The sequence below is a fragment of the Dendrobates tinctorius genome, unplaced genomic scaffold (genome assembly GCF_039654945.1).
Source record: "Dendrobates tinctorius isolate UK_male_01 unplaced genomic scaffold, ASM3965494v1 ptg000019l, whole genome shotgun sequence".
NCBI lineage: Eukaryota > Metazoa > Chordata > Amphibia > Anura > Dendrobatidae > Dendrobates > Dendrobates tinctorius.
This window is the reverse complement of record NW_027361687.1, coordinates 34,690,240-34,717,420: the sequence shown is the minus strand read 5'-3', so window position 1 is coordinate 34,717,420 and position 27,181 is coordinate 34,690,240. Positions and strand designations below refer to the sequence as shown.

The following is a 27,181-nucleotide window of genomic DNA, read 5'->3' as shown; positions in this document are numbered from 1 at the left end:
TTTGTACATAGGGGACAGTATTATAGTAGTTATATTCTTGTACACAGGGGGCAGTATTATAGTAGTTATATTCTTGTACACAGGGGCAGTATTATAGTAGTTATATTCTTGTACATAGTGGCAGTATTATAGTAGTTATATTCTTGTATATCGGAGGCAGTATTATAGTAGTTATATTCTTGTACATAAGGGCAGTATTGCAGTAGTATATACTGTATCTTGTGCATAGGGAGCAGTATTATTGCAGTTATATTCTTGTACATAGGGGCAGTATTATAGTAGTAATATTCTTGTACAAAGGGGGCAGTATTATAGTAGTTATATTCTTGTACATCGGAGGCAGTATTATAGTAGTAATATTCTTGTACATAGGGGGCAGTATTATAATAGTTATATTCTTGTACATAGGGAGCAGTATTATAGTAGCTATATTCTTGTGCATAGGGGCAGCATTACAGTAGTTATATTCTTGTAAATAGGAGCAGTATTATAGTAGTTATATTCTTGTACATAGGGGGCAGTATTATAGTAGTTATATTCTTGTACATAGGGGACAGTATTATAGTAGTTATATTCTTGTACATAGGGGCAGTATTATACAACCCCTGGCACAAATTATGGAATCACCGGCCTTGGAGGATGTTCATTCAGTTGTTTAATTTTGTAGCAAAAAGCAGATCACAGACATGGCACAAAACTAAAGTCATTTCAAATGGCAACTTTCTGGCTTTAAGAAACACTAAAAGAAATCAAGAACCAAAAATGTGGTAGTCAGTAATGGTTACTTTTTTAAACCAAGCATAGGGAAAAATTATGGATTCACTCAATTCTGAGGGAAAAATGATGGAATCATGAAAAACCAACAAAAAAACCACTCCAACTCATCACTCTATTTTGTTGCACCACCTCTGGCTTTTATAACAGCTTGCAGTCTCTGAGGCAAGGACTTAATGATTGTCAAACAGTACGCTTCATCAATCTGGCTCCAACTTTCTCTGATTGCTGATGCCAGATCAGCTTTGCAAGTTGGAGCCTTATCATGGACCATTTTCTTCAACTTCCAGCAAAGATTTTCAATTGGATTGAGATCTGGACTATGTGCAGGCCATGACATTGACCTTATGTGTCTTTTTTCAAGGAATGTTTTCACAGTTTTTGCTCTATGGCAGGATGCATTCTCATCTTGAAAAATGATGTCATCATCCCCAAACATCCTTTCAATTGATGGGATAAGAAAAGTGTCCAAAATATCAACATAAACTTGTGCATTTATTGAAGATGTAATGACAGCCATCTCCCCAGTGCCTTTACCTGACATGCAGCCCTATATCATCAATGACTGTGGAAATTTGCATGTTCTCTTCAGGCAGTCATCTTTATAAATCTCATTGGAACGGCACCAAACAAAAGTTCCAGCATCATCACCTTACCCAATGCAGATACGCGATTCATTACTGAATATGACTTTCATCCAGTCATCCACAGTCCATGATTGCTTTTCCTTAGCCCATTGTAATCTTGTTTTTTTCTGTTTAGGTGTTAATGATGGCTTTCGTTTAGCTTTTCTGTATGTAAATCCCATTTCCTTTAGGCAGTTTCTTACAGTTCGGTCACAGACGTTGACTGCAGTTTCCTCCCATTCGTTCCTCATCTGTTTTGTTGTGCATTTCCTGTTTTGGAGACATATTGCTTCAAGTTTCCGGTCTTGACGCTTTGATGTCTTTGTTGGTCTACCAGTATGTTTGCCTTTAACAACCTTCCCATGTTGTTTGTATTTGGTCCAGATTTTAGACACAGCTGACTGTGAACAACCAACATCTTTTGCAACATTGCGTGATGATTTACCCTCTTTTAAGAGTTTGATAATCCTCTCCTTTATTTCAATTGACATTTCTCTTGTTGGAGCTATGATTCATGTCAGTCCACTTGGTGCAACAGCTCTTCAAGGTGTTCTCACTCCTTTTTAGATGTAGACTAACAAGCCGATCTAATTTGATGCAGGTGGTAGTTTTGGAAATGAAAATTTACAGGGTGATTCCATAATTTTTTCCCACAGAATTGAGTGATTCCATAATTTTTCCCCTCTGCTTGGTCTAAAAAAAAGTAACCATTACTGACTACCACAATTTTGGATCTTGATTTCTTTTACTGTTTCTTAAAGCCAGAAAGTTGCCATTTGAAATGACTTTAGTTTTGAGCCATGTCTGTGATCTGCTTTTTTTTCTACACAATTAAACAACTGAATGAACATCCTCCAAGGCCGGTGACTCCATAATTTGTCAGGGGTTGTAGTAGTTATATTCTTGTACATAGTGGCAGTATTATAGTAGTTATATTCTTGTACATAGGAACAGTATTATAGTAGATATATTCTTGTACATAGGGGCAGTATTATAGTAGTTATATTCTTGTACATGGGGCCAATATTATAGTAGTTATATTCTTGTACACAGGGGCAGTACTATAGTAGCTATATTCTTGTACATAGGGGGCACTATTATGGTAGCTATATTCTTGTACATAGGGGGCACTATTATGGTAGCTATATTCTTGTACATAGGGGCAGTATTATAGTAAGTATATTCTTGTACATAGGGAACAGAATTATAGTAGCTATATGCCTATGTATAAGGGGTACTATTACAGTGGTTATATTCTTATACATAAGGGGTAGTATTATTGTAGTTATATTCCTATATATAGGGGGCAGTATTATAGCAGCTATATTCTTGTACTTAGGGGCAGAATTATAGTAGTTCTATTCCTATATGTAGGGGGCAGTATTATACTAGTTATATCTTCTTGTACATAGGAGCAGTATTATAATAGTTATATTCTTGTACATAGGGGCAGTATTATAGTAGTTATGTTCTTGTACATAGGGAGCAGCATTATAGTAGTTAAATTCTTGTACATAGGGGGCAGTATTATAGTAGTTATATTCCTGTACATAAGGACAGTATTATAGTAGTTATATTCTTGTACATAGGGGGCTGTATTATAGTAGTTATATTCTTGTACATAGGGGGCAGTATTATAGTAGCTACATTCTTGTACATAGGGGAATTATTATAGTAGTTATATTCTTGTACATAGGGGGCAGTATTATAGTAGCTACATTCTTGTACATAGGGGAATTATTATAGTAGTTATATTCTTGTACATAGGACCATTATTATAGTAGATATATTCTTGTACATAGGGGGCAGTATTATAGTAGTTATATTCTTGTACAAAGGGGAAAGTATTATAGTAGTTATATTCTTGCACATAGGGGGCAGTATTATATTATTTATATTCCTATATACAGGGGGAAGTATTATAGTAGTTATAGTCTTGTACATAGGAGCAGTATTATATGAGTTATATCCCTATACAAGTGGGCAGTATTATAGTAGTTATATTCTAGTACATAGGACCAGTATTATAGGAGTTACTTCCCTGTATATAAGGAGCACTGTTATAGTAGTTATATTCTTTTACATAGGGGGAAGTATTATAGTAGTTATATTCCTATGTATAGGGGGCAGTATTATAGTAGTTATATTCTTGTACATGGGGACAGTATTATAGTATATTTCTATGTTTAGGGGCAGCATTATAGCAGTTATATTCTTGTACATAGAGTACAGTATTATAATATATTTATGTACATGGGGACAGTACTATAGTAGTTATATTCTTGTACATAGGGGCAGCATTATAATAGCTATATTCGTATACATAGGGGGCAGTATTATAGTAGTTATATTCTCGTACATAGGCACAGTATTATAGGTGTTATATTCTTATACAGTGCTCAAAAAATAAAGGGAACACTTAAGCAACAGAATATAACTCCAAGTAAATCAAACTTCTGTGAACTCAAACTGTCCACTTAGGAAGCAACACTGATTGACAATCAATTTCACATGCTGAGACCATCCGCCTCCTCATCAGGAGCATGCCCAGGCATTGTAGGGAGATCATGCAGGCATGTGGAGGCCACACACACTACTGAGCATCTTTTCCTTGTCATGAGGCATTTCCACTGAAGTTGGATCAGCTTGTAATTTGATTTTCCACTGTAATTTTGAGTATCATTCCAAATCCAGACCTCCATGGGATATTCATTTTGATTTGCATTGATAATTGTTATGTTTTATTGTTCTGAAGACATTATACTATGCAATGAATAAAAATTTGCAACTGGAATATTTCATTCAGAGATATCTAGGATGTGGTATTTTAGTGTTCCCGTTATTTTTTTGAGCAGTGTGGATAGGGTGCAGTATTACAGTAGTTATATTCTTATAGGATTTATATTCTTATTTAGGATTTAGGTAAGGGCTCATAGAAGGCCACTTCAGAATAGTGCAGTGTTTTCCTCTTAGCCATTATTGGGTGGTTTTAGCTATGTGTTTTGGGTCATATCCTGTTGCAAGACCCATGATCTTCAACTCAGACCAAGCTTTCTGACACTGGGCAGCACATTTCTCTCTAGAATCCCTTGATAGTCTTGAGATTTCATTGTACCCTGCACAGATTCTAGACACCCTGTGCCAGATGCAGCAAAGCAGCCCCAGAACATAACAGAGCCTCCTCCATGTTTCACAGTAGGCACAGTGTTCTTTTCTTTATATGCTTCATTTCTCCATCTGCGATCATAGAGCTGATGTGCCTTGCCAAAAAGTTCCCTTTTTGTCTCATCTGTCTATAGGACATTCTCCCAGAAGCTTTGTGGCTTATCAACATGTAGTTTGGCAAATTCCAGTCTGGCTTTTTTAGGGTATGCTTCCACGGGCAGGATTTGCTGCGGATTAGACGCTGCGTAGAGCCGCAGCAGCCAGATATTACAGCATAATGGAGGGGATTTTCTGAAATCCCATCTCCACTATGCGTACAAAGATGCAGGTGGCAAACCTTCATAAACGGACATGCAGCGCGTCTTTATAGACCGCAGCATGCCTATGTATGAGACGCTCAGTCTCCGCAAGATAAATATCACTATCACAGTCTATGTATAGGATGCGGTGACTCCGCATGTGTTCAATGAACACATGCTGAATCACCGCACGTACAAAAGGGGGCAGCACTTTGGGCGAGGCGGGAGTCCGCTGCATCCAAAGTGCTCGGTATCCTGACCATGGACACATACCCTTATGATTTTTTTTTTTCAATAATGGTGTCCTCCTTGGTCGTCTCCCATGAAGTCCACTTTGGCTCATACAACGACAGATGGTGTGATCTGACACTGATGTTCCTTGAGCATGAAGTTCACCTTTAATCTGTTTAGAACTTTTTCTGTGCTCTATTGTTACCATTTGTATTATCCGTCTCTTTGATTTGTCATCAATTTTCCTCCTGCGGCCTTGTCCAGGGAGGCTGGCTACAGTCCTATGGAACTTAAATTTCTGAATAATATGTGCAACTGTAGTCACAGGAACATCAAGCTGCTTGGAGATGGTCTTATACCTTTTACCTTTAACATGTTTGTCTATAATTTTCTTTCTAATCTCCTGAGACAACTCTTTCCTTCGCTTCTTCTTGTCCATGTTGAGTGTGATACACACCAAACAGCACGGTGAGTATCTGTAGCCCCCTATACAGGCCCACTCACTGATTTCAAGATTGTAGACAACTGTGATGCTAATTAGTGGACACACCTTGATTTAACATGTCCCTTTTGTCACATTATTTTCAGGGGTACCATGATTTCTGTCCAGGCCTATTTAATGAGTTTTATTTTTTTTAATTCTGTGGAAGCATGGCTGAAAAGCATTGTCTGACTTTCATTTGTTCATTTTCATAGATTTTTTTTATTTATTACTTTTGTCAGATTCAAGTTATTTCTGTGACCATTGTGGGTTTTTCTGTCATTACACGAGGGGTGCCAACAATTCTGACGTGTGTAGCAGTAGATTCATTTTTTCAATATATTCCCTAAAAGTAGGTGACGCCCTATCCATCCAGTGTGCTGCTATTGTTTTCCTGGCTTGATATAACGTTCTTTTAAGTGCCAAGATTATGATTGCATCTTCAGCAACCCTGTCCACAAAACCCAAGACACAAACCAGAGAATGCGTAAGGAATCACAACCCTAAACACCGTGTTTATGTGGTCTATGACTTGGGTCCAGAAATTCCCAATGGAACCACATGACCAAAACATGCAGCGTTAGCAAAAATTAAGAGACCACCACATCAAAACCCTGTCGTGGGCAGCCCATTCTCCAGACCTGAACCCCATTGAAAACCTCTGGAATGTAATCAAGAGGATGATGGATAGTCACAAGCCATCAAACAAAGAAGAACTGCTTAATTTTTTGTGCCAGAAGCAGTGTGAAAGATTGGTGGAAAGCAGGCCAAGACACATGAAAGCTGTGATTAAAAATCATGGTGATTCCACAAAATATTGATATTTGAACTCTCCCTGAGTTAAAACTTTAGTATTGTTGTTTCTAAATGATTATGAACTTGTTTTCTTTGCATTATTTGAGGTCTGAAAGTACTGGGTTTTTCTTTTTGATTTTGACCATTTCTCCTTTTCAGAAAAAAAAAATCAAAATTTTTTGCTTGGAAATTCGGAGACATATTGTCAGAAGTTTGAACAATTTAGATTTTACTCAAAAATATACCTATAAAGAGAAAAATCAGACAAAATAAACATTTGGAAGTGGTCTCATAATTTTTTGCCAGAGCTGTATGTAGCAAAACGGCAGGGCCCAAACCGCATCTCGGAAACAAGTCATCCTCTCTTACCCCAATTTTATGCAGAAATTTGGCAGTCCTGTATACCCGATGCAGGAGATACATCTCTGACAGCTGGGGAATCAAGGATAATATGTCATCCCACTGCTCATTGTCAATTACCCCAACATCCTGCTCCCATTTCTCTTTAAGATTCAATGGATATTTATCTATAACCTGATCAAGGAGTAGTTGATAAAATCTAGAAATTTCACCAGCGACACACCCCTGAGGTACCAACAATTTTGACTATGTGTGTATATTCCTATATATATGGGCTATTATTATAGTTTTATTCTTGCATGTAAGGCCAGTATTATGGTAGTTATTTCCATATATATGAGGTTGTAGTACTTGTAACTGGATGTTTAAAGGTTAGTATGTTGTTTGTTTGTGTTGCAGGGATTGTTAGCTCTTCATGAATGCTGACGTTGTAGATATTTGAATTGGATCCACAGAATAGATCTCCTGACGCCAGGGACAATGATCTCCTCCTCCTCTCAGGATCTATCATGTACCATGACCTTGGTGTTGACTCAAGTGGAGGAGTGCTGTATTGGATGAAGCTGTTAATGCATGGGCAGAGATGTCAACCACGGTCACTTATATGTGAAAATGCCCCTCGTTGGGTCGATGCAGATAAGATGCATTTTTGCATCATGCAGAACTTGCCACACAGATTTGGACCCCGCGAATAAAGACCTCAAACTATGGCGTCACCTTCTGCTTCACTGGTCTTTTATGTTCTAGTATCCTCATGAAATGCAACATGAACATAAGTGAGGAAGCCGCTGAGAAAGAGTCATTGACACCCCCAGGTCTCTGCTTTTTTAGGGGGTTTAACCTTAGTTGTATACACTTCAATGGGTTTGAGCAGCCAGATGATCCTAATACAACATTTCTGAAGGAAGACCACTTTGTGTTGCCCACATTCTCCATGGCGGCCAAGGTCCGTGTAGCCATCACTTGCGTCCTTTTTGTCTCTTCCGCTTGTTTCAATGTGGCCACTCTGTGGAATATAACCCACAAATATAGGAAAAAATCCCACATCCGCATTCTTATCATGAACTTGGTGGCCGCTGATCTCCTTATTACTTTTGTGGTCATGCCCTTGGACGCAGTATGGAACGTCACTATCCAATGGTACGCTGGTGATGTCGCCTGCAGGATCTTGATGTTCCTCAAACTAATGGCCATGTATTCCTCTGCCTTCGTCACTGTGGTCATCAGCCTTGACCGACGTGCCGCCATCTTAAACCCCTTGGGTATAGGAGATGCCAAGAAAAAAAACAAAACAATGCTGTTTGCGGCCTGGACGCTGAGCATTTTACTGGCTACTCCGCAGGTAAGTGTTCCAGTCCAACCAAAGTCTCCATAATCTCTGGTGTTAATAATCAACTCTAGGAGATTATAAAGCAAATCTCTTATGAAATGTTCAATCCAAATCCTTTCCCTTTTCAGGTCTTTGTGTTTCACACGGTCAGTAGGTCGTATCCGGTCCAATTTATCCAGTGTGCCACGCTGGGCAGCTTCCAGGAGCACTGGCAGGAGACACTGTACAATATGCTCACATTCTGCTGCCTCTTTCTGCTCCCACTGATAATCATGGTCTTCTGCTACACACAAATCCTTATAGAAATTTCTCAAAAGATGAAAAAAGCCTGTGGTGAGTAATGGAAGTATAATACTGCCCCCTATGTACAAGAATATAATTACGATAACACAACCCCCTACATTCAAGAATATAACTACTATAATACTGCCCGTATGTGCAAGAATATAACTACTATAATACAGCCCCTATGTACTAGAGTATAACTACTATAATACTGCCTCCTATGTACAAGAATATAACTACTATAATACTGCTCCTATGTACAAGAATATAACTACTATATACTGCCCCTATGTACAAGAATATAACTACTATAATACTGCCCGTATGTACAAGAATATAACTACTATAATACTGCCCGTATGTGCAAGAATATAACTACTATAATACAGCCCCTATGTACTAGAGTATAACTACTATAATACTGCCCCCTATGTACAAGAATATAACTACTATAATACTGCCTCCTATGTACAACAGTATAACTACTATAATACTGCCCCCTATGTACAAGAATATAATTACGATAACACAACCCCCTACATTCAAGAATATAACTACTATAATACTGCCCGTATGTGCAAGAATATAACTACTATAATACAGCCCCTATGTACTAGAGTATAACTACTATAATACTGCCCCCTATGTACAAGAATATAAATACTATAATAATGCTCCTACAGATGCATCTCACAAAATTAGAATATCATCAGAAAGTTAATTTATTTCAGTTCTTCAATACAAAAAGTGAAACTCATATTATATGGAGTCATTACAAACAGTGATCTATTTCAAGTGTTTATTTCTGTTAATGTTGATGATTATGGCTTACAACCAATGAAAACCGAAAAGTCATTATCTCAGTAAATTTGAATACTTTATAATACCAGCTTGAAAAAATGATTTTAAAATCCGAAATGTTGGCCCACTGAAATGTATGTTCAGTAAATGCCCCCAATACTTGGTCAGGTCTCCTTTGGCATCAATACGGCATGGCATGGAGGTGATCAGCCTGTGGCACTGCTGAGGTGTTATGGAAGCCCAGGTTGCTTTTATAGCAGCCTTCAGCTCATCTGCATTGTAGGATCTGGTGTCTCTCATCTTCCTCGTTGATAATACCCCATAGATTCTCTAAGGGGTTAAGGTCAGGCGAGTTTGCTGGCCAATCAAGGTATTGGTATATTTGGTAGTGTGGACAGGTGCCAAGTCCTGCTGGAGAATGAAATTTCCATCTCTAAAAAGCTTGTCGGCACAGGGAAGCATGAAGGGCTCTAAAATTTCCTGGACCTTGGAAATCAAGGTCCCAGAGTCTGGAGGAAGAGTGGAGAGACACAATCCAAGCTGCTGGAGGTCTAGTGTGAGGTTTCCACAGTCAGTGATGGTTTGGGGAGCCATGTCATCTGCTGGTGTAGATCCACTGTGTTTTATCAAGACCAAAGTCAGCGCAGCCGTCTACCAGGAAATGCCATGCAGGATGCTTGGCATTTGCCACAGAACACCAGGATTGGCAAATTCCCCACTGGCACCCTGTGCTCTACACAGTTGAAAACAGGTTCACACTGAGCACGTGACAGACGGTACAGAGTCTGGAGATGCCTTGGAGAGCGATCTGCTGCCTGCAACATCCTTCAGCATGACCGGTTTGGCAGTGGGTCGGTAATGGTGTGGGGTGGCATTTCTTTGGAGGGCTGCACAGCTCTCCATGTGCTCGCCAGAGGTAGCCTGACTGCCATTAGGTACCGAGATAAGATCCTCAGACCCCTTGTGAGACCATATGCTGGTGCGGTTGGCCCTGGGTTCCTCCTAATGCAGGACAATGCCATACCTTATGTTGCTGGAGTGTGTCAGCAGTTCCTGCAAGATGAAGACATTGAAGCTATGGACTCGCCCGCCCGTTCCCCAGACCTGAATCCGAATGAGCAAATCTGGGACATCATGTCTCGCTCCATACACCAACGTCACGTTGCACCACAGACTGTCCAGGAGTTGGCGGATGCTTTAAGCCAGGTCTGGGAGATCTCTCAGGAGACCATCCGCAGCCTCATCAGGAGCATGCCCAGGCATTGTACAGTAAGGAGGTCATACAGGCACGTGGAGGCCACACACAATACTGAGCCTCATTTTTACTTGTTTTAAGGACATTACATTCCACTTTAATTTTGCGTGTGACTCCAAATCCTGGCCTCCATTGGTTAATGCATTTGATTTCCATTGATGATTTTTGTGTGAATTTGTTGTCAGCACATTCACCTTTATACAGAACAAAGTATTCAATGAGAATATTTCATTCATTCAGATCTAGGATGTGTTATTTGAGTGTTGCCTTTATTTTTTTGAGCAGTGTACATTTCAGTAGGACAACATTTCGGATTTTAAAATCATTTTTTCAAGCTGATGTTATAAAGTATTCTAATTTACTGAGATAATGACTTTTGGGTTTTCATTGGCTGTAAGCCATAATCATCAACATTAACAGAAATAAACACGTGAAATAGATCACTCTGTTTGTAATGACTCTATATAATATGTTTCACTTTTTGTATCGAAGAACTGAAATAAATTAACTTTTTTATGATATTCTAATTTTGTGAGATGCACCAGTATGTACAAGAATATAACTAGTAGAATACTGCTCCTATGTACAAGAATATAACTACTATAATACTGCCCCTATGTACAAGAATATAACTACTATAATACTGCCCCTATGTACAAGAATATAACTACTATAATACTGCCCCCTATGTACAAGAATATAACTACTATAATACTGCCCACTATGTACAAGAATATAACTACTATAATACTGCTCCTATATACAAGAATATAACTACTATAATACTGCCCCCTATGTACAAGAATATAACTACTATAATACTGCTCCTATGTACAAGAATATAACTACTATAATACTGCCCACTATGTACAAGAATATAACTAGTATAATACTGCCCCCTATGTACAAGAATATAACTACTATAATACTGCTCCTATGTACAAATATAACTACTATAATAGTGCCCCTACGTACAAGAATATAACTACTATAATACTGCCCCCTATGTACAAGAATATAACTACTATAATACTGCTCCTATGTACAAGAATATAACTACTATAATACTGCCCACTATGTACAAGAATATAACTAGTATAATACTGCTCCTATGTACAAGAATATAACTACTATAATAGTGCCCCTACGTACAAGAATATAACTACTATAATACTGCCCCCTATGTACAAGAATATAACTACTATAATACTGCTCCTATGTACAAGAATATAACTACTATAATACTGCCCACTATGTACAAGAATATAACTACTATAATACTGCCCCTATGTACAAGAATACAACTACTATAATACTGCCCCCTATGTACAAGAATACAACTACTATAATACTGCCCCCTATGTACAAGAATATAACTACTATAATGCAGCCCCTATGTACAAGAATATAACTACTATCATACTGCTCCCTATGTATAGGAATATAACTACTATAATACTGTTCCTTTGTAGAGGAATATAATTTTTGGTTTCTTCATTTTTTTCTTTCAGCTTCTTCTAGAGAGTTCCACCTCCGCCGCTCTTATAATAACATCCCTCGTGCTCGGATGAGGACTTTTAAGATGTCGTTAGTGATTGTGCTGACATTCATAATTTGTTGGACTCCTTACTACCTCCTCGGGATCTGGTACTGGTTCTCTCCGGATATGCTGATCCGCCGAAAAGTTCCGCCATCCCTCAGCCATATCCTATTCCTGTTCGGCCTGTTTAACGCGTGCCTGGACCCCATCATCTACGGCCTCTTCACCATTCACTTCCGCAGGGAGATCAGCAGAGTCTGCCGCTGCTCCTCTCCAGGACCGGATGATACCACCTCCTTGGGGACTGGGTCTTTCCGGACTTCCATAGCCGCTGTGTCCTTGAAGAGACCCACTGGAGGCTCCTGCAAATTTGACCTAGAGGTCACAGGAGTCGGCCTCCATCCAAGAAAATGTGAACAGTGTAAGAGGAAAGTGGAAGAGAGCTTCATGTGAGCGGCGGCCTCAAAGCACAGTGGTGGTAGACCATCCGCAGAGGTTGAACTGCGGTGCAACCTCCCATGGAGGTATAGAAGTTACCGCCAAACCAAATCCACGTAAGAGATGACCGAGGGGCAGTGACTTCTGGACAATGATGTCATCACTGTAGGCGGAGTTACTTTACATGATGTCATAATCGGGAGGGGATTGACTGGCATTTCTACACCCGGGGTATTTATTCCTTACGGATGTTAAAGTGAGTTGTGCGGTGATTTCATCGTGTAAATGTCACTCGCAAGAAGATGTAATGAAAGTCTGCCTACGAGGATAGTTACCAGATAAAGGGCCTGGTTTATATAAAAGACGCTGCCTAATGTCACATGTACTGCAATCACACGGTTTATGACACATGGGGTGTAGGTATATTCACTGTATGTAGATGGGAGATGTTCGGCGTATGTATAAATGTGTGGTATAGGTATGTACACTGAAGACGTGCGGCATAGGTATAAATGTGAGGCGTATGTATAAACATGTAGACAGGAGACTTGCGGCGTATGTATAAATGTGCAGTACGGGTATGTACACTGGAGACGTGCGGCGTATGTGTAAATGTGTGGCATACAGTGGGGGAAATAAGTATTTGATCCCTTGCTGATTTTGCAAATAAATTTATAGAATGATTTTCTGGATTTTATTTTTGATATTCTATCTCTCAATGTTAAAATTAACCAACCCTTAAAATTATAGACTATTCATGTCTTTGTCAGTGGGCAAACTTACAAAATCAGCAAGGGATCAAATACTTATTTTCTTCACTGTATGTGTACGCGGGAGACATGAGGCGTATGTATGAATGTGCAGTATAGGTATGTACGCGAGAGACGTGCAGCAAATCTATAAATGTGCGGTATAGGCTTGTACGTGAGAGACGTGTGGCGTCTTATGCAAGGTATATTTATGTATGTATGCAGTATATATGCACATAGTCTTCCCCCCGGTTAGGACGTATCTCCTCTCTGTACTACGGATTGAGCCTGGCTCCTGTCCATCACAGAACGACTGCAAGCACAGCCTTTACTAGACGCACAGTCCTTCCACCGCTCACTTGTTGCATGTGCCGTGTATTCCAGGAATCACAGCCACTAAATTACTTCCCATCTCTCCCAGTTGGAGTAAGACAACTACAAGTCTCAGCATGCCATGACCGTGAGGGGCTCTATTGGTATGTATGGGGTGTGAGGATCCCTGGAGTCCCCATATTGATCTGACACCTGCAATACTACACCAGCTGTTAATGTGTCAGTGTGGTGTCAGGGCACCCTCTGCTGCCAGACTCTGGGAGAGCAGCGTGTAAACATACCTTAGATATCACAATGGCAACAGTGCAGGCGCCACCTGCTGGGACTAACTCAAACTGCATCACAGATCCACAACCTGTTCTGTACACTCATTCTGCCGGGGGTTTGTTACAAAGTGTCAGTCCAGGCCACTGTGTGAAGTAAATGCGGTTTGTTACAGTGTATCAGTGCAGGTGCTCCCTCAGGCCTATGGCTATAACCATTAGCGCTCCATTCGCTGACAGCAAGCAATGGTCTTAAAGAGAGGGAGTAAAGCCTGTGATGTGCGCACATTAGGAAACTTTATTGAGAACACGCAGACCCCAGACATCATACAAAACTTATCCCTCAAATAAAAAATGACAAAATAAAGTTAAAGTTTTACACCCCACCCGGGCCCCCAGAGACCCTGTTCCCATTACACTGTGTCTTGTACTACGCTCCCAGTCTGGTCTGCTGCAATCCCCAGGAATGAGGCATAGGATAACTTCACCTCAACTAGTAGAAGCTAAAAAAAGACAACGACCAAACGAGAAAAAAAGAAACGGTGCGGGACTCAGCGCCTCCTCCTGTCAGGGCTCCGGCTCCTCCTGCGACCACTCCTGAAAAACAGACAAAGAGCACATGAGGTGAGCCGAGCACTGCACCCGCTGTATTCACAGCACCTCCAGCAACGCAGGTGACTGCACAGCAGCTTGGGGGGTGAGCTGAAGGTACAGAAATTGCAAATTGGCTTTATAGTATTTTAAGTAATGTTAGTAGGGGCAAAGCATGGGCAGCTCGGGGGCAGAGCACAGGCAATGAAGTGTCACCACAGTGTTATGGGAGTTACTCCCAATGATACCCATTCTCTTGTTTGTCGGATAATCTGCAGTCGTCCCCAACCCGCTGTTGCCCCAACCTCTCAGCCAGCCACATGCACTCATCCTCATCCTCCCTGCCAGCCACCTTCCATCGCCCCCATCCTTCCCGCCACGAACAGGATCACACTGCTGATGCTATACATCAGGGACTATATACAGGGTGGGCCATTTATATGGATACAACTAAATAAAATGGGAATGGTTGATGATATCAACTTCCTGTTTGTGGCACATTAGTATATGGGAGAGGAAAACTTTTCAAGATGGGTGGAGATCATGGCAGCCATTTTGAAGTCGGCCATTTTGAATTCAACTTTATTTTTTCAATGGAAAGAGGGTCATGTGACACATCAAACTTATTGAGAATTTCACAAAAAAATGGTGTGCTTGGTTTTAATGTAACTTTATTCTTTCATGAGGTATTTACAAGTCTCTGTGTTTACAGCCATTGACATGTCGCAGAGGTTAACACGTGAGGAGCGGATAGAAATTGTGTTGATGTCTGGTGATCGCAGTACCCGGGTCATTGCAGCAGATTTCAATGCAAGACACCCTACGCAAGAAAACGGTCACTATTCCCATTTTTATTTAGGTGTATCCATATAAATGGCCCACCCAAAAAAGTTTGCCTCATCACTGAACATAATGTTCTGTGTAAACTGAGGGTCCTGTTCCAATTGTTTTGCCCATTCTGCAAATTCAGCGCACCAATCTGGGTCATCAACCATTCCCATTTTATTTAGGTGTATCCATATAATTGGCCCACCCTGTAGTACCCCCACCACCTTCCCCGACTACGCGCAGCAGACATCACAGTCAGGGGATAGGCTTCTTACCTTCGCTTTCCCTTTGGAGGTCCCCGGACAAAACACCAGTCCACGCTGATCGGCTGCCCCATCATGTCTTGACCGTTTAGCCCCTCCATGGCCGCCAGGGCTTCTTTGTAAGTCTCATACTCCACCAGAGCATAACCCTGCGGTGAGAGACATCCCATGAGAAACATGACAAGTGGACAGCACAGGAGGTAGGAAAGCTATGCCCGACACGCAGACACACGCTCCTCGTTCAGCTGCACTAGCTTCATATATGCTCCAACTGTCGCTTCCCTTCACCTATCCATATTCTACAGTCTCTCACCATCAGCCCCTCTCTCCTCCCCTCTCCCATGTACATTCTAAGTCACGTTGAACCATCCACTACCACCATACAGCACACAAATCACCGTGCACCCCTGCTCTCACTCATCTGCTTCTCCTAGTCACTGGCAACATCTCTCCCACTCCTGGGCCTCCCTCTAGTACACAGAATGCTCATCCTGCTGCAGACAGAACCCCCACTAATTGAATCAACATTCATTGCATGCCTTCTGTCTCTTAATTGTGCCCTTTGGCACTCACGGGCAGCATGTAACAAACTCCTCTACATCCCTTAACCTTCTGGCACTTACTGAAACTTGGACACAACTGCCGCCAGACCCGAGAGCAGACAAGGTGGAGGTGTCAGTCTGCTCCTGTCATCACAGGTTATCCCCCAGTTCCCTCACTTATGTTTCCGGTTGTGTAATGCCCTCCAGGCTAAACCCATCAGTCTCTGGATCACTTTACCACCTGAGTGCCACACTTCGTATCCACTACATTTCCTCTCATCATGGCGGATTTTAACATCCCCATTGGTGAGCCGCTCTCCCCATCCATGTCATCTTCTATCTCTAACTTCCTCCTAAGGCCTTTTCCCAGCTTACCAATTCTCCTACACATGAAGACTGGAATACTCCGGACCAGATGTTCTCCCAACTCTGATCGCTGCATAGCTTTATAAACTATCCCTTCTCCTACCACAACCCTCTTTGCTTCTCTGTCAAGACCGGTCTCAACATCCAAGACATCCCCACTTACGGCACACACGGGAACCTACGTGGCATCAATACCCAGCAGCTCATGAACATATAGTCATCTTTAGCCCCTTAACGACTGCCGACACTCGTTAAAACAGCAATTCCTTAAGGGGCCTAATTTCCCATTGACAGTTTAAAACTGAAATCGGGAATAAGGGAATAGCACCGCTGAGCGGCAGGAAATTCAGCAAGTGTCAGCTGTACATAACAGCTGATACCTTGCTGTATCGGCCCCAAATAGGTTTGCAACCAATCGGGGCCGATTAACCCCTTAAATCCCACTGTAAATTGTGACAGCAGTATTTAAGTTGCTACAAGGAGATCACAAGATCCCCTTTGTAACCACTGGACCCTGCGATGAGAATCGCGGGTTCCGATGGTTACCATAAAACCCTGAGGTCATGTGATGACCCCAGGGTATGGTGGCCTGTGAGATCTAGCTTTAGGCTGGGGTCACACTACCGCAGAATATGTACGAGTGCTAAGCGAGAAAAAAATCCCATAGCACTCGGCCCAGTGTTAATCTATGGGACAGCTCACATCTGCGTTTATTTTCTATGTAAAATCGCAGCATGCTGCAAATGGCACAGAGACTCGCCAATGCAAGCCTATGGGTGCGAGGAAAAAAAGAGGGGAGGAAAACAAATAAATAATCTCACAGCACTCGGACCATGCGAGTGCTGTCCGATTTTTACGCACCAATGTCCTTTGAAAAGCCGGCAATTCATCTGCCGCATACAGTAAAATCACACTGACAGGATAGAATAGATATATACAAACACAGAATACATATACATAATAATATACATACATGTCAGTGACACACATATATATGTATTTTATATTAGATAGATAGACCGTCACTGCTCTTCTAATTGGTGAAATGTGTGACACTGCATTGTTTTTATTGTTTGTACGTGTCCCCGCATAATTGTAAAGTGCTGCGGAATATATTAGCGCTACATAAATAATAATAAATTATTACACTGGTCAACACTAAAAAATCATAAGCAAAGGTAATGTCTGTTTTATGGAGTTTGTTGTACCAATTCCAAAAATATGCTTACCGTATATACTCTTGTATAAGCCGAGATTTTCAGCACATTTTTTTGTGCTGCAAACGCCCCCCTCGGCTTATACATGAGTCAACTGTCCCAGAGGGCCGGCGAGGGAGGGGGAGCAGCAGGTCACAGGAGGCAGGAGCCAGCAGCTATAACTGATGCTAAAGAGAAATGAATATTAATTTCTCTTATAGTGCGCAGTGACATCCGCAGCTGCCGGCTCCCAGAAGAAATCCTACTCATCACCTTCCTGCACGCCCTTGCTGCATCTCCATTGGTTCCGGCGCCAGCAGTATTTCCGGCCAAGCGATCACGTGGCCCGCTCATTAAGGTACTGAATATGCACGCCTCTCCACTCCCATAGGCGTGGAGTGAATATTCATTACCATAATGAGCGGGGCTATGTGATCGGAGGAAGAGCTGCTGGTGCCGGAACGAGATGCATCGAGGATGCGCTGGAAGGCGAGTAGGATGTTTGTTTTTAATAGGAAACATGCATACAAGGACGGAGGAGCCACGCATACCAGGACAGCGACGGGGGAGCCACGCATTCAAGGATAAGGATGGGGAGGACAATGCATACCCAGTTTATACTTGAGTCAATAAGCTTACCCAGTTTTTCGTGGCAGAATTAGGTGCCTCTGCTTATTTGGGTCGACTTATACTCGAGTATATATGGTAGTTTTGCTCTATCACAAAGTTTCTGAGATAGAAGTATTTTTGTTATTACGTTATTTCTGCATTTTCAATGTATGTGCTCTTTCCTATGTTATTCCCATTTCTTTGCTTGTCTTAATTGTGAATTTTCTTACAGGGACAACATCAGTAAAGGTCTTAGTTAGTTTTATGGGAAGGAGTATTGACAGTGCAGTCAACCAATGACGGCTTCTCGGAAAGTCACATGTTATGGGGAGGAGCTAACTTATGAGGCGGTAAGGTTTGAGTCAGTCAGAAAAGGATGGTGATGGCAGCAAGGACTGGTATGTGAGACTCTGACAGGAGACAGGCCTCTACAGGGATCTGCGCCCTGCCACAGGGAGATAGAAAGCCGCCATTGTGAGAGGATTTTCACTGCATTTCTGGGAGGGCAAGTCGCCTCAGAGGGAAGAAAAGAGCTCAGCCACTGAGGTGTAACTGAGTGAGGGTCTCCACAGAGAGAGAACCTGAAAGCAACCAATATCACACTGAGAAACTGCCTGTCTGCAAATGTTCATCTGTAAGGAACAGGCTGACCCGTTTACCTCACATCTGTATATAGTTATCTATCAGATTACCTCTAGTAAAATCAGTTCTAAATACAAGCTGCCTCTGTCATCTCTGGGGAAATATCTACATATAGTCGACTGGTCGGCTCGCATTATTTTTTTAGTTTGTCACCACTATTGAACTGAACTTTACTGTTTGATCTGATTTAAAGGAGAAAAATGCACCGACAGTAAATCAATCATCCAAACAGATTCTGCTATGTGTGTGATTCTTTTATACCAAAAGTACATTCAATCACTCTTGATATTAAAAAGATGTACCAGATGTACTTGAAGTGTCCACTTGGTGATCAAGACAAAAGCTGGGCCCTTCATGGGCAATGCTCAAGTTGTTCAAATGGTCTTCGTGATTGGTTGAATAAGAGGAAAGTGGCTATGCCATTTGCTGTTCCTATGATTTGGAGAGAACCCAAATATCATAGTGATGACTACTACTTTTGTTTTATCAAACTGAAGGGCTTTTCTACAAGGAACAAAGATTAATTACCCTGAACTTGAATCTGCAATTAGGCCAGTTCCACATGATGGTACCTTGCCAGTTCCTGTACCACCGTTGTCTGGACTGGATGAAAATGAAGAAGAATATAAAAGACTATGGAGCTGAAGCTACTGGTGAAGACATGGAGACCTCAAGTCAAGAGGAGTATGTACCTGATAGAGCAGCCAGAATGCTTTACACAACGTGAATTAAATGATCTCATCAGAGACCTTTCATTGTCAAAAGATAAAGCTGAACTTCTTACATCTAGGTTGAAACAGAAGAATCTTCTTCATGATGATGTCAAAGTGTGTTATTACCGAAACAAACAATAACACAATTTTTCACAGTTGATGGGCCAATGGTGTACTGTAACACTGTGAATGACCTCTTTGAAGAGCTGAATCAAGAGTATTTTGTTGCAGATTGGCGATTGTTTATTGACTCATCCCAGAGAAGTTTGAAAGCAGTGTTGTTTCACAATGGAAATATGAAACCATCAATCCAATCCCTATTGCTCACTCATGTCATCTAAAGAAAAGTTATGAAAATCTGTCAGTTGTTGTGGATGCTATACAATATAAGCTTCATCAATGGAATATCTGTGGAGATTTGAAAGTGATTTGTCTGCTAATGGGAATGCAAGGAGGTTTCACAGAATATTGTTGCTTCTTGTGTTTATGGGACAGTAGAAATACAGTAGAGCATTATGTTCGTCGGGATTAGGGACAGAGAAACATCTATGCTCCAGGTAGAGACAATGTTCAGAGTAATCCTTTAGTTGCTCCAACAAAAATCTTTCTTTCTCCACTACATATAAAGTTCGGATTGATTAAAAACTTTGTGAAAGCCATGGCAAAGACAAATTAACAAGGGTTCCAGTACATTTCACAGAAATTCTCCAGCAAAACTGGAGGAAGGGGTATTTGTTGGTCCTCAGATCAGAGAGCTTATGAGAGATGATGAAGGAACTCTAAATGATAAGGAATTGAGATCTTGGAAAAGCTTCAAGTGGATCTGTGAAAACGTCTTAGGAAAACAAAAATCTCCAGAATATGTTGAAGGTGTTGAGGAACTGCTAAAAGCATACCAGTGTCTTGGATGTCGCATGTCTCTGAAAATGCACTTTTTGCATTCACATTTAGATTTCTTCCCTCAAAATCTTGGGTATATAAGCGAAGAACAAGGCGAGCGGTTTCACCAGGACATTAAAGTAATGGAACACCGCTACCAGGGTTTTTGGTATGACTCAATGATGGCAGATTACTGTTGGATGTTATATAGTGGAAACCCTGAAAAATAGTATCAACGACAGTCTAATGTCAAGCACTTTTAATTTCTGCTCATTTTGGTTTCTACTTTGTATGTGAAATTATTTTGGTTCAATAAAAACTGTTTTGTAAGGTGAAGCACTTTTTTCTGATATGTAGAATACTGTTTTATTAATGTCGCCAGTATATTTCCTATACCTTATAATAATGATGCTGCTCCATGGAAACTATGCCCATTTTTTAAATCAGCACAAAATGATGATTCAGAAAAGTACAAAGTCACCTGCGATGATTACAAAAATTTTTTTGTAGACCTGTGTTATTATATACAGTAGATGGGAGCTGGGCAGTCATGCTTGCTCCTCTCTTACCTTCAGGAATCCTGTCCTCCGGTCCAGATTCAGGTGGACGTTCTTAATCTCCCCAAATTCACCAAATTTATCATGGATATCCTCCTCCGTTGCTTCTTCATGGACCCCTGTGACAAAAAGGATCCAGCCCTCGACAGCTGGGAGACAGGAACGGGATTACAGATCAGCGAGTAATTAACTGGACCAAGCGCCCTAATGGGGAGCACAGGGGCGCGAGGAATGACTGGCGCCAATACTTACATCTCTGAGGACCTGGCTCATCCCCATCCTGCTCCACGCTGTCATAGTCTTCTCGGATTCGGGCCCGTGAGCCCTCCTCTGTCCAGAGAAAACCCCACTGTTAGTGTGGTAACGTGTACGCTGTAGCTTTATAGGCCCACCATCCTACATAACGGGGAGGACGTGTACAACACAGCCTTATAGGGGCTTCATCCTACATATCAGGGGGAGGACATGTATGACGCTGCCTTATAGGGGCTTCATCCTACATATCAGGGGGGATGTGTTTGACGCTGTCTTATTGGGTCGCCATCCTACATATCAGGGGGGCCGTGTACGACGCTGCCTTATAAAGCCTCCATCCTACATATCAGTGGGAGGATGTGTACGACGCTGCCTTATAGGGTCGACATCCTATATATGAGGGGGGGGGACATATACAATGTTGCCATCATACATATTAGGGGTAGGATGTGTACGACGTTGCCTTATAGGGCCACCATCCTACATATCAAGGGGAAGACGTGCACAATGACGCCTTAAAGGGTCGCCATCCTACATATCATGGGGAAGACGTGTACAATGACGCCTTACAGGGCCGCCATCCTACATATCAAGGGGAAAACGTGTACAACACTGACTTATAGGGCCGCCATCCTACATATCCCATTGTAGATCTGCCCTGCCTATGCTGGCTGATAACAGAGAACACACCATGCAAATAACTCACCAGCCCCAAATCCTCTTCCTTTCCTTTTCTTCGCCTTCTCCTTCAATTTGTGGATACTTTCTGTAGGAGAGAATAAGACAGGAGATCAGCGTCACACAGCGGCAGGGGTGCGACCCCGAAAACATCACATTCTCTAAAGTGGTTTAGAGACCGTCAATCTGCCATTTTAGGGGTCTCCTGCTGCCTGTGCGTTACCTGGACGGGCATTCCAGGGTTAATACTACCAGCAGGATACCGCCAGAAAATGAGGACGCTATCACTTTAAGCGGTAGATATGACGCATGGACGCCATTACTGTGTTCGGCCTAGTACACACCGTCACCGTCCTCGTCCATGGCGAAGTCCTCGCCTCCAGCCTCGTGTAGATCCAGCACATCGGCCATGACTGCAGCGTGAGAGCTCAGCTACGATACCCTGAGACGGGAACCACCTACGACACGAACAGAAAGCAGCGCACGGTGATGACGCATGGAGCGGAAGTGACGCCACGGTGGGAAGTCTACGCCGCCATATTGGGAAGGTCGAATGCTATACATGAGGGAGGAGTGTCCAATAAACCCGTAACAGATGTGGTGGCGAGTCGACACTAGACGGGTCGTAGTCCTGTCCTCAATCCAAAGGAAATGGGAATCTTCTTGATACTAGCCCTGATGGAAGAAATCAGTGATGTTATCACCAGGGAGCGGGGCTGACAACTATCACAGGATATACAGGCTGGTTGTCAGCAGGAACAGTGCTGTCGGCGGAGCTCCACTCCCAGTATACAGGACTTTCTACATCAGTCAATGCACCATTTTCTTGTAAATAGTTTTTATTTGTGTATACGGCCATACAAAGAGCGGATAGTGATATAAAACCCAGGATATTGGTCCGGTACCAGTCATGGAGACCTTGTTAGGTAGTAAGAAAAGTATAGCTAGAAAATAGTCCTTTGTACAGTATAATACTGTAGTGTCCGTTCTCGCCTCACGCGATGGGCGCAGTTATTGCTTCCTTTACCTGTATAGGAACATGGCGCATCCCCCTCCGTTATCCAACCATCTGTCTGCTTCCTCTCCACAGAAATGTCACATACTATAGAATAGATTACAATAACCAATCAGAAGGCTAGAAATAAGCTCCACCCCCGAGGAGTCAACTGCAGACATGTCATGTGACCCCTCAGTGGGCTGAACTAGAGGTTACATATGGGTTGATGGGCACTTTTGCTCTCTATATACTGGTGACTCAGGGTTATTAGGACATCTGTGAGAGCACCCAGAGTCTGGATATATTTCTGTGCTTGGCAGAATGTCTCTTTGTGATCGGGATATCCAAGTAAAAAGAATATCATGGGTCCTGCCTTGCTTCTACCCTACCACTATACCCAGCACTCTAAGCACCGGTCATATAGTGTCCAGGGCTGAATGGTGGCACCTGACCCTGAAGTCCATGTCTCAGTGTGCGCTCCTGTCATGCCCAGCACCGATACTGGAACCTACTGTCTGGCACATGCACAATAGATGATATATATGTTTGAGCCTCCATCATGAAGCTTCTGTTACACAAACAGAGAACTCCTGGACCATGCATGCTCCAAAGAGGTGTCTCTGCTCCTTCATCATAAGCAGTTATCGCACAAGCACCATGCTCGGAGCATGTGCAGACAGTGCATCTCAACTCCTCATAGAATCATAGAAATGTAGAGTTGGAAGGGACCTCCTGGGTCCTCCGTCAGTAAGCTTCTATTACATAAGCACTGAACTCTCTGCCTGATACAAGCCATGTATGGGAGATACATTTACTACATAGGACACTGTTTCTACTGTGCAGGGAGTTCTGTGCTTCTGTAACAAAAGCTAAATTATGGAAGTGCTCGGACACATCAGATGCGGAGCATGCACGGGCCGGGATTTCTGTGCTTCTGCAATAGCTTAGTTAAATAGGAGCTTTGGGTAAGAATACAAGGACAGAACAATGGAAAGGACACCATTGTAGGCATTTACTACAGGCCGCCTGTGCAAGCTGAAGATATGGATGAACTCTTTATGCATCAAATCGCCAAGTTCTCCAAAAAATATGACATAGTTGTCATGGGAGATTTCAACTATCCAGACATTTGTTGGGAATCTCTCTCAGGCAAAACTAACAGGTCAAGGAAATTCTTATCCTCTCTTGCTGACAACTTTATCTTCCAAAAGGTAAGGGAGAAAACAAGGGGAACTGCTACCTTGGATCTAATCCTTATAAACAGGGAGGAAATGGTTGAGGAGGTAAAAGTGGCTGGGACCCTAGGAGGTAGCGACCATGCTATTTTAGAATTTTGGATAACTAGAGGCGGAAGACCTGTGAAGACTCAGACGTCAAGGTTAGATTTCAGAAAGGCAGATTTTAAGGGATTCAGAAAGAGAATTGGAGGGATCCAATGGCTGGATATCCTTAAAGACAAAAATGTCCAGGAAGGATGGGAAATCTTGAAAAATGAAATTCTCAAAGCACAGTTGTTAACAATTCCGAAAAGAGGGAAGAATAGGAAGCAGTTAAGGAAACCAGGATGGATGAACACAGAACTTAAGCACATGCTAAAAAGGAAGAAAAAAATGTTTATAAAATGGAAAGAGGGAGGCATATCTAAAGAAGAATATAATGCTGTCTGCAGAACCTGCAGGGCACAAATCAGATTATCTAAAGCTGAAAATGAATTGAGGCTTGCAAGAGATGTCAAAAGCAATAATAAAGGATTTTGGGGATATGTCAAAAGTAAAAGAAAAGTCAAAGATGCTATAGGATTTTTACAGGATGAAAAGGTAAGACAGGATGTTGAGAAGGCTGAACTTTTAAATTCCTATTTTGCATCTGTTTTCTCTCAGAAAGGAAATGTAACATCAACTGTTATTCACTGTCCTATTAAGGGAATAGAAGAATCCAGGATATCTATAAACAGAAAGATAGTGAGGAAACACTTAGCTAGCCTAAATGAATTCAAGTCTCCAGGTCCAGATGAATTACACCCCAGAGTACTGAAGGAGATAGCAGAAGAAATTTTTGAACCCCTCTCTATAATCTTTGAAAATTCTTGGAGAACAGGAGAAGTGCCAGAAGACTGGAGAAGAGCAAATGTTGTTCCTATCTTCAAAAAGGGGAAGAAGGTGGACCCAGGTAACTATAGGCCGGTGAGTCTGACTTCTATACCAGGAAAGATCTTTGAACAAATTATTAAACAACATGTATGTCAATACCTGGATAAGAATGAAGTGATTAAACAGAGTCAGCATGGGTTTGTAACTAATAAGTCATGTCAGACTAACTTAATTTCCTTCTATGACGGTATCACTGATTGGGTGGATCAAGGAAATGCTGTAGATATAGTATATCTTGACTTCAGCAAAGCATTTGACAAAGTCTCTCATACAATCCTTATTGAAAAAATGATTAAGTATGGAATGGACAAGGCAACTGTTAGGTGGATTCATAACTGGCTTAGTGATCGGACCCAAAGAGTGGTCGTAAATGGCTGCACATCCAGTTGGAAGAATGTCTCAAGTGGGGTACCACAGGGCTCTGTCCTGGGCCCTGTATTGTTCAACATCTTTATCAACGATTTAGATGAAGGAATTGAGGGTAAACTGATTAAATTTGCTGATGACACAAAGCTAGGAGGGATAGCTAATACTAGAGAAGAGAGAGAGAGGATTCAAAAAGATTTAAATAAACTGGAGAAGTGGGCAGCAACTAACAGAATGGTTTTTAACAGGGAGAAATGCAAAGTACTACATCTGGGCAATAAAAATGGAAAAAGCATATATAGAATGGGAGGAATAGGGCTAAGTGACAGCACATGTGAAAAAGACTTGGGTATACTAATAGATCACAGACTGAATATGAGTCAACAGTGTGATGCAGCAGCAAAAAAGGCAAATGCAATTCTAGGATGTATTAACAGAAGCATACAGTCTAGATCACGTGAAGTCATTATTTCCCTCTACTCCTCTTTGGTCAGACCTCATCTGGAATATTGTGTCCAATTTTGGGCACCACATTTTAAAAAAGACATCAACAAACTGGAGCAAGTTCAGAAAAGAGCGACCAGAATGGTGACCGGTCTGCAAACCCTGTCTTATGAGGAAAGGTTGCAGGATTTGGGAATGTTTAGTTTGCAAAAGAGAAGACTGAGAGGAGACTTAATAGCTGTCTACAAATATCTCAAGGGCTGTCACATTGTAGAAGGATCAACTTTATTCTCATTTGCACAAGGAAAGACTAGAAGCAATGGGATGAAACTGAATGGGAGGAGACACAGATTAGATATTAGAAAAAACTTTTTGACAGTTAGAGTGATCAATGAGTGGAACAGGCTGCCACGAGAAGTGGCGAGTTCTCCTTCAATGGAAGTCTTCAAACAGAGGCTGGACAGACATCTGACTGGGATGATTTAGCGAATCCTGCTTTGAGCAGGGGGTTGGACCAGATGGCCCAGGAGGTCCCTTCCAACTCTACAATTCTATGATTCTATGAGCTGAGACACGTCCTCTGCGGGGCATGCATGGGCTGGGAGTTCTGTGCTTCTGTAATAGAAGCTTGGTTACAGAGGAGCTGGGACACATCCTCTGCGGGGCATGCACTGGCCGGAAGTTCTGTGCTTCTGTAATGGAAGCTTCTTTACAGAGAGGAGCTGAGACAAGTCCTCTGCGGGGCATGCACGGGCCGGGAGATCTGTGCTTCTGTAATAGAAGCTTAGTTACAGAGGAGCTGAGACACATCCTCTGCGGGACATGCAAGGGCCAGAAGTTCTGTGCTTCTGCAATAGAAGCGAACTTACAGAGGAGCTGAGACACATCCTCTGCGGAGCATGCACGGGTCAGGAGTTCTGTGCTTCTGTAATAAAGCTTAGTTACAGAGGAGCTGAGACACAGCCTCTGCGGGGCATGCACGGGCCAGGAGTTCTGTGCTTCTGTAATAAAGCTTAGTTACAGAGGAGCTGAGACACAGCCTCTGCGGAGCATGCAGGGGCCAGGAGTTCTGTGCTTCTGTAATAAAGCTTAGTTACAGAGGAGCTGAGACACAGCCTCTGCGGAGCATGCACGGGCCAGGAGTTCTGTGCTTCTGTAATAAAGCTTAGTTACAGAGGAGCTGAGACACATCCTCTGCGGAGCATGCACGGGCCGGGAGTTCTGTGCTTTTGCAATAGAAGCTTAGTTACAGAGGAGCTGAGACACATCCTCTGCGGGGCATGCACGGGCCATGAGTTCTGTGCTTCTGTAATAAAGCTTAGTTACAGAGGAGCTGAGACACATCCTCTGCGGAGCATGCACGGGCCAGGAGTTCTGTGC

The 27,181-nt window shown here is 42.1% G+C and overlaps 2 protein-coding genes across 4 annotated transcripts in view; one reads left to right on the top strand and one right to left on the bottom strand.

Annotated features, from left to right (window-relative positions):
- The window catches only part of LOC141082869 (gonadotropin-releasing hormone II receptor-like), a 51,029-nt gene extending 37,686 nt beyond the window's left edge, over positions 1 to 13,343 (top strand). For all 3 annotated transcript variants that reach the window (XM_073566885.1, XM_073566887.1, XM_073566886.1), the window contains exons 2-4: positions 7,131 to 8,073; positions 8,190 to 8,394; positions 11,914 to 13,343. In XM_073566885.1, coding sequence (XP_073422986.1) covers positions 7,486 to 8,073; positions 8,190 to 8,394; positions 11,914 to 12,395 — 1,275 coding nt within the window. In that variant the 5' untranslated portion in view covers positions 7,131 to 7,485 and the 3' untranslated portion in view covers positions 12,396 to 13,343. The remainder of the gene's footprint in view (positions 1 to 7,130; positions 8,074 to 8,189; positions 8,395 to 11,913) is intronic.
- A 660-nt stretch (positions 13,344 to 14,003) lies between these two features.
- On the bottom strand, positions 14,004 to 22,387 carry RBM8A (RNA binding motif protein 8A). The gene is made up of 6 exons (XM_073566888.1): positions 22,189 to 22,387; positions 21,873 to 21,932; positions 21,164 to 21,241; positions 20,924 to 21,060; positions 15,420 to 15,556; positions 14,004 to 14,322 (listed from the first exon to the last, which is right to left on the bottom strand). The coding sequence occupies exons 1-6, from the start codon at positions 22,253 to 22,255 to the stop codon at positions 14,277 to 14,279; spliced, it is 525 nt and encodes a 174-aa protein (XP_073422989.1). The 5' UTR covers positions 22,256 to 22,387; the 3' UTR covers positions 14,004 to 14,276.
- Between the last annotated feature and the right edge of the window lie 4,794 nt (positions 22,388 to 27,181).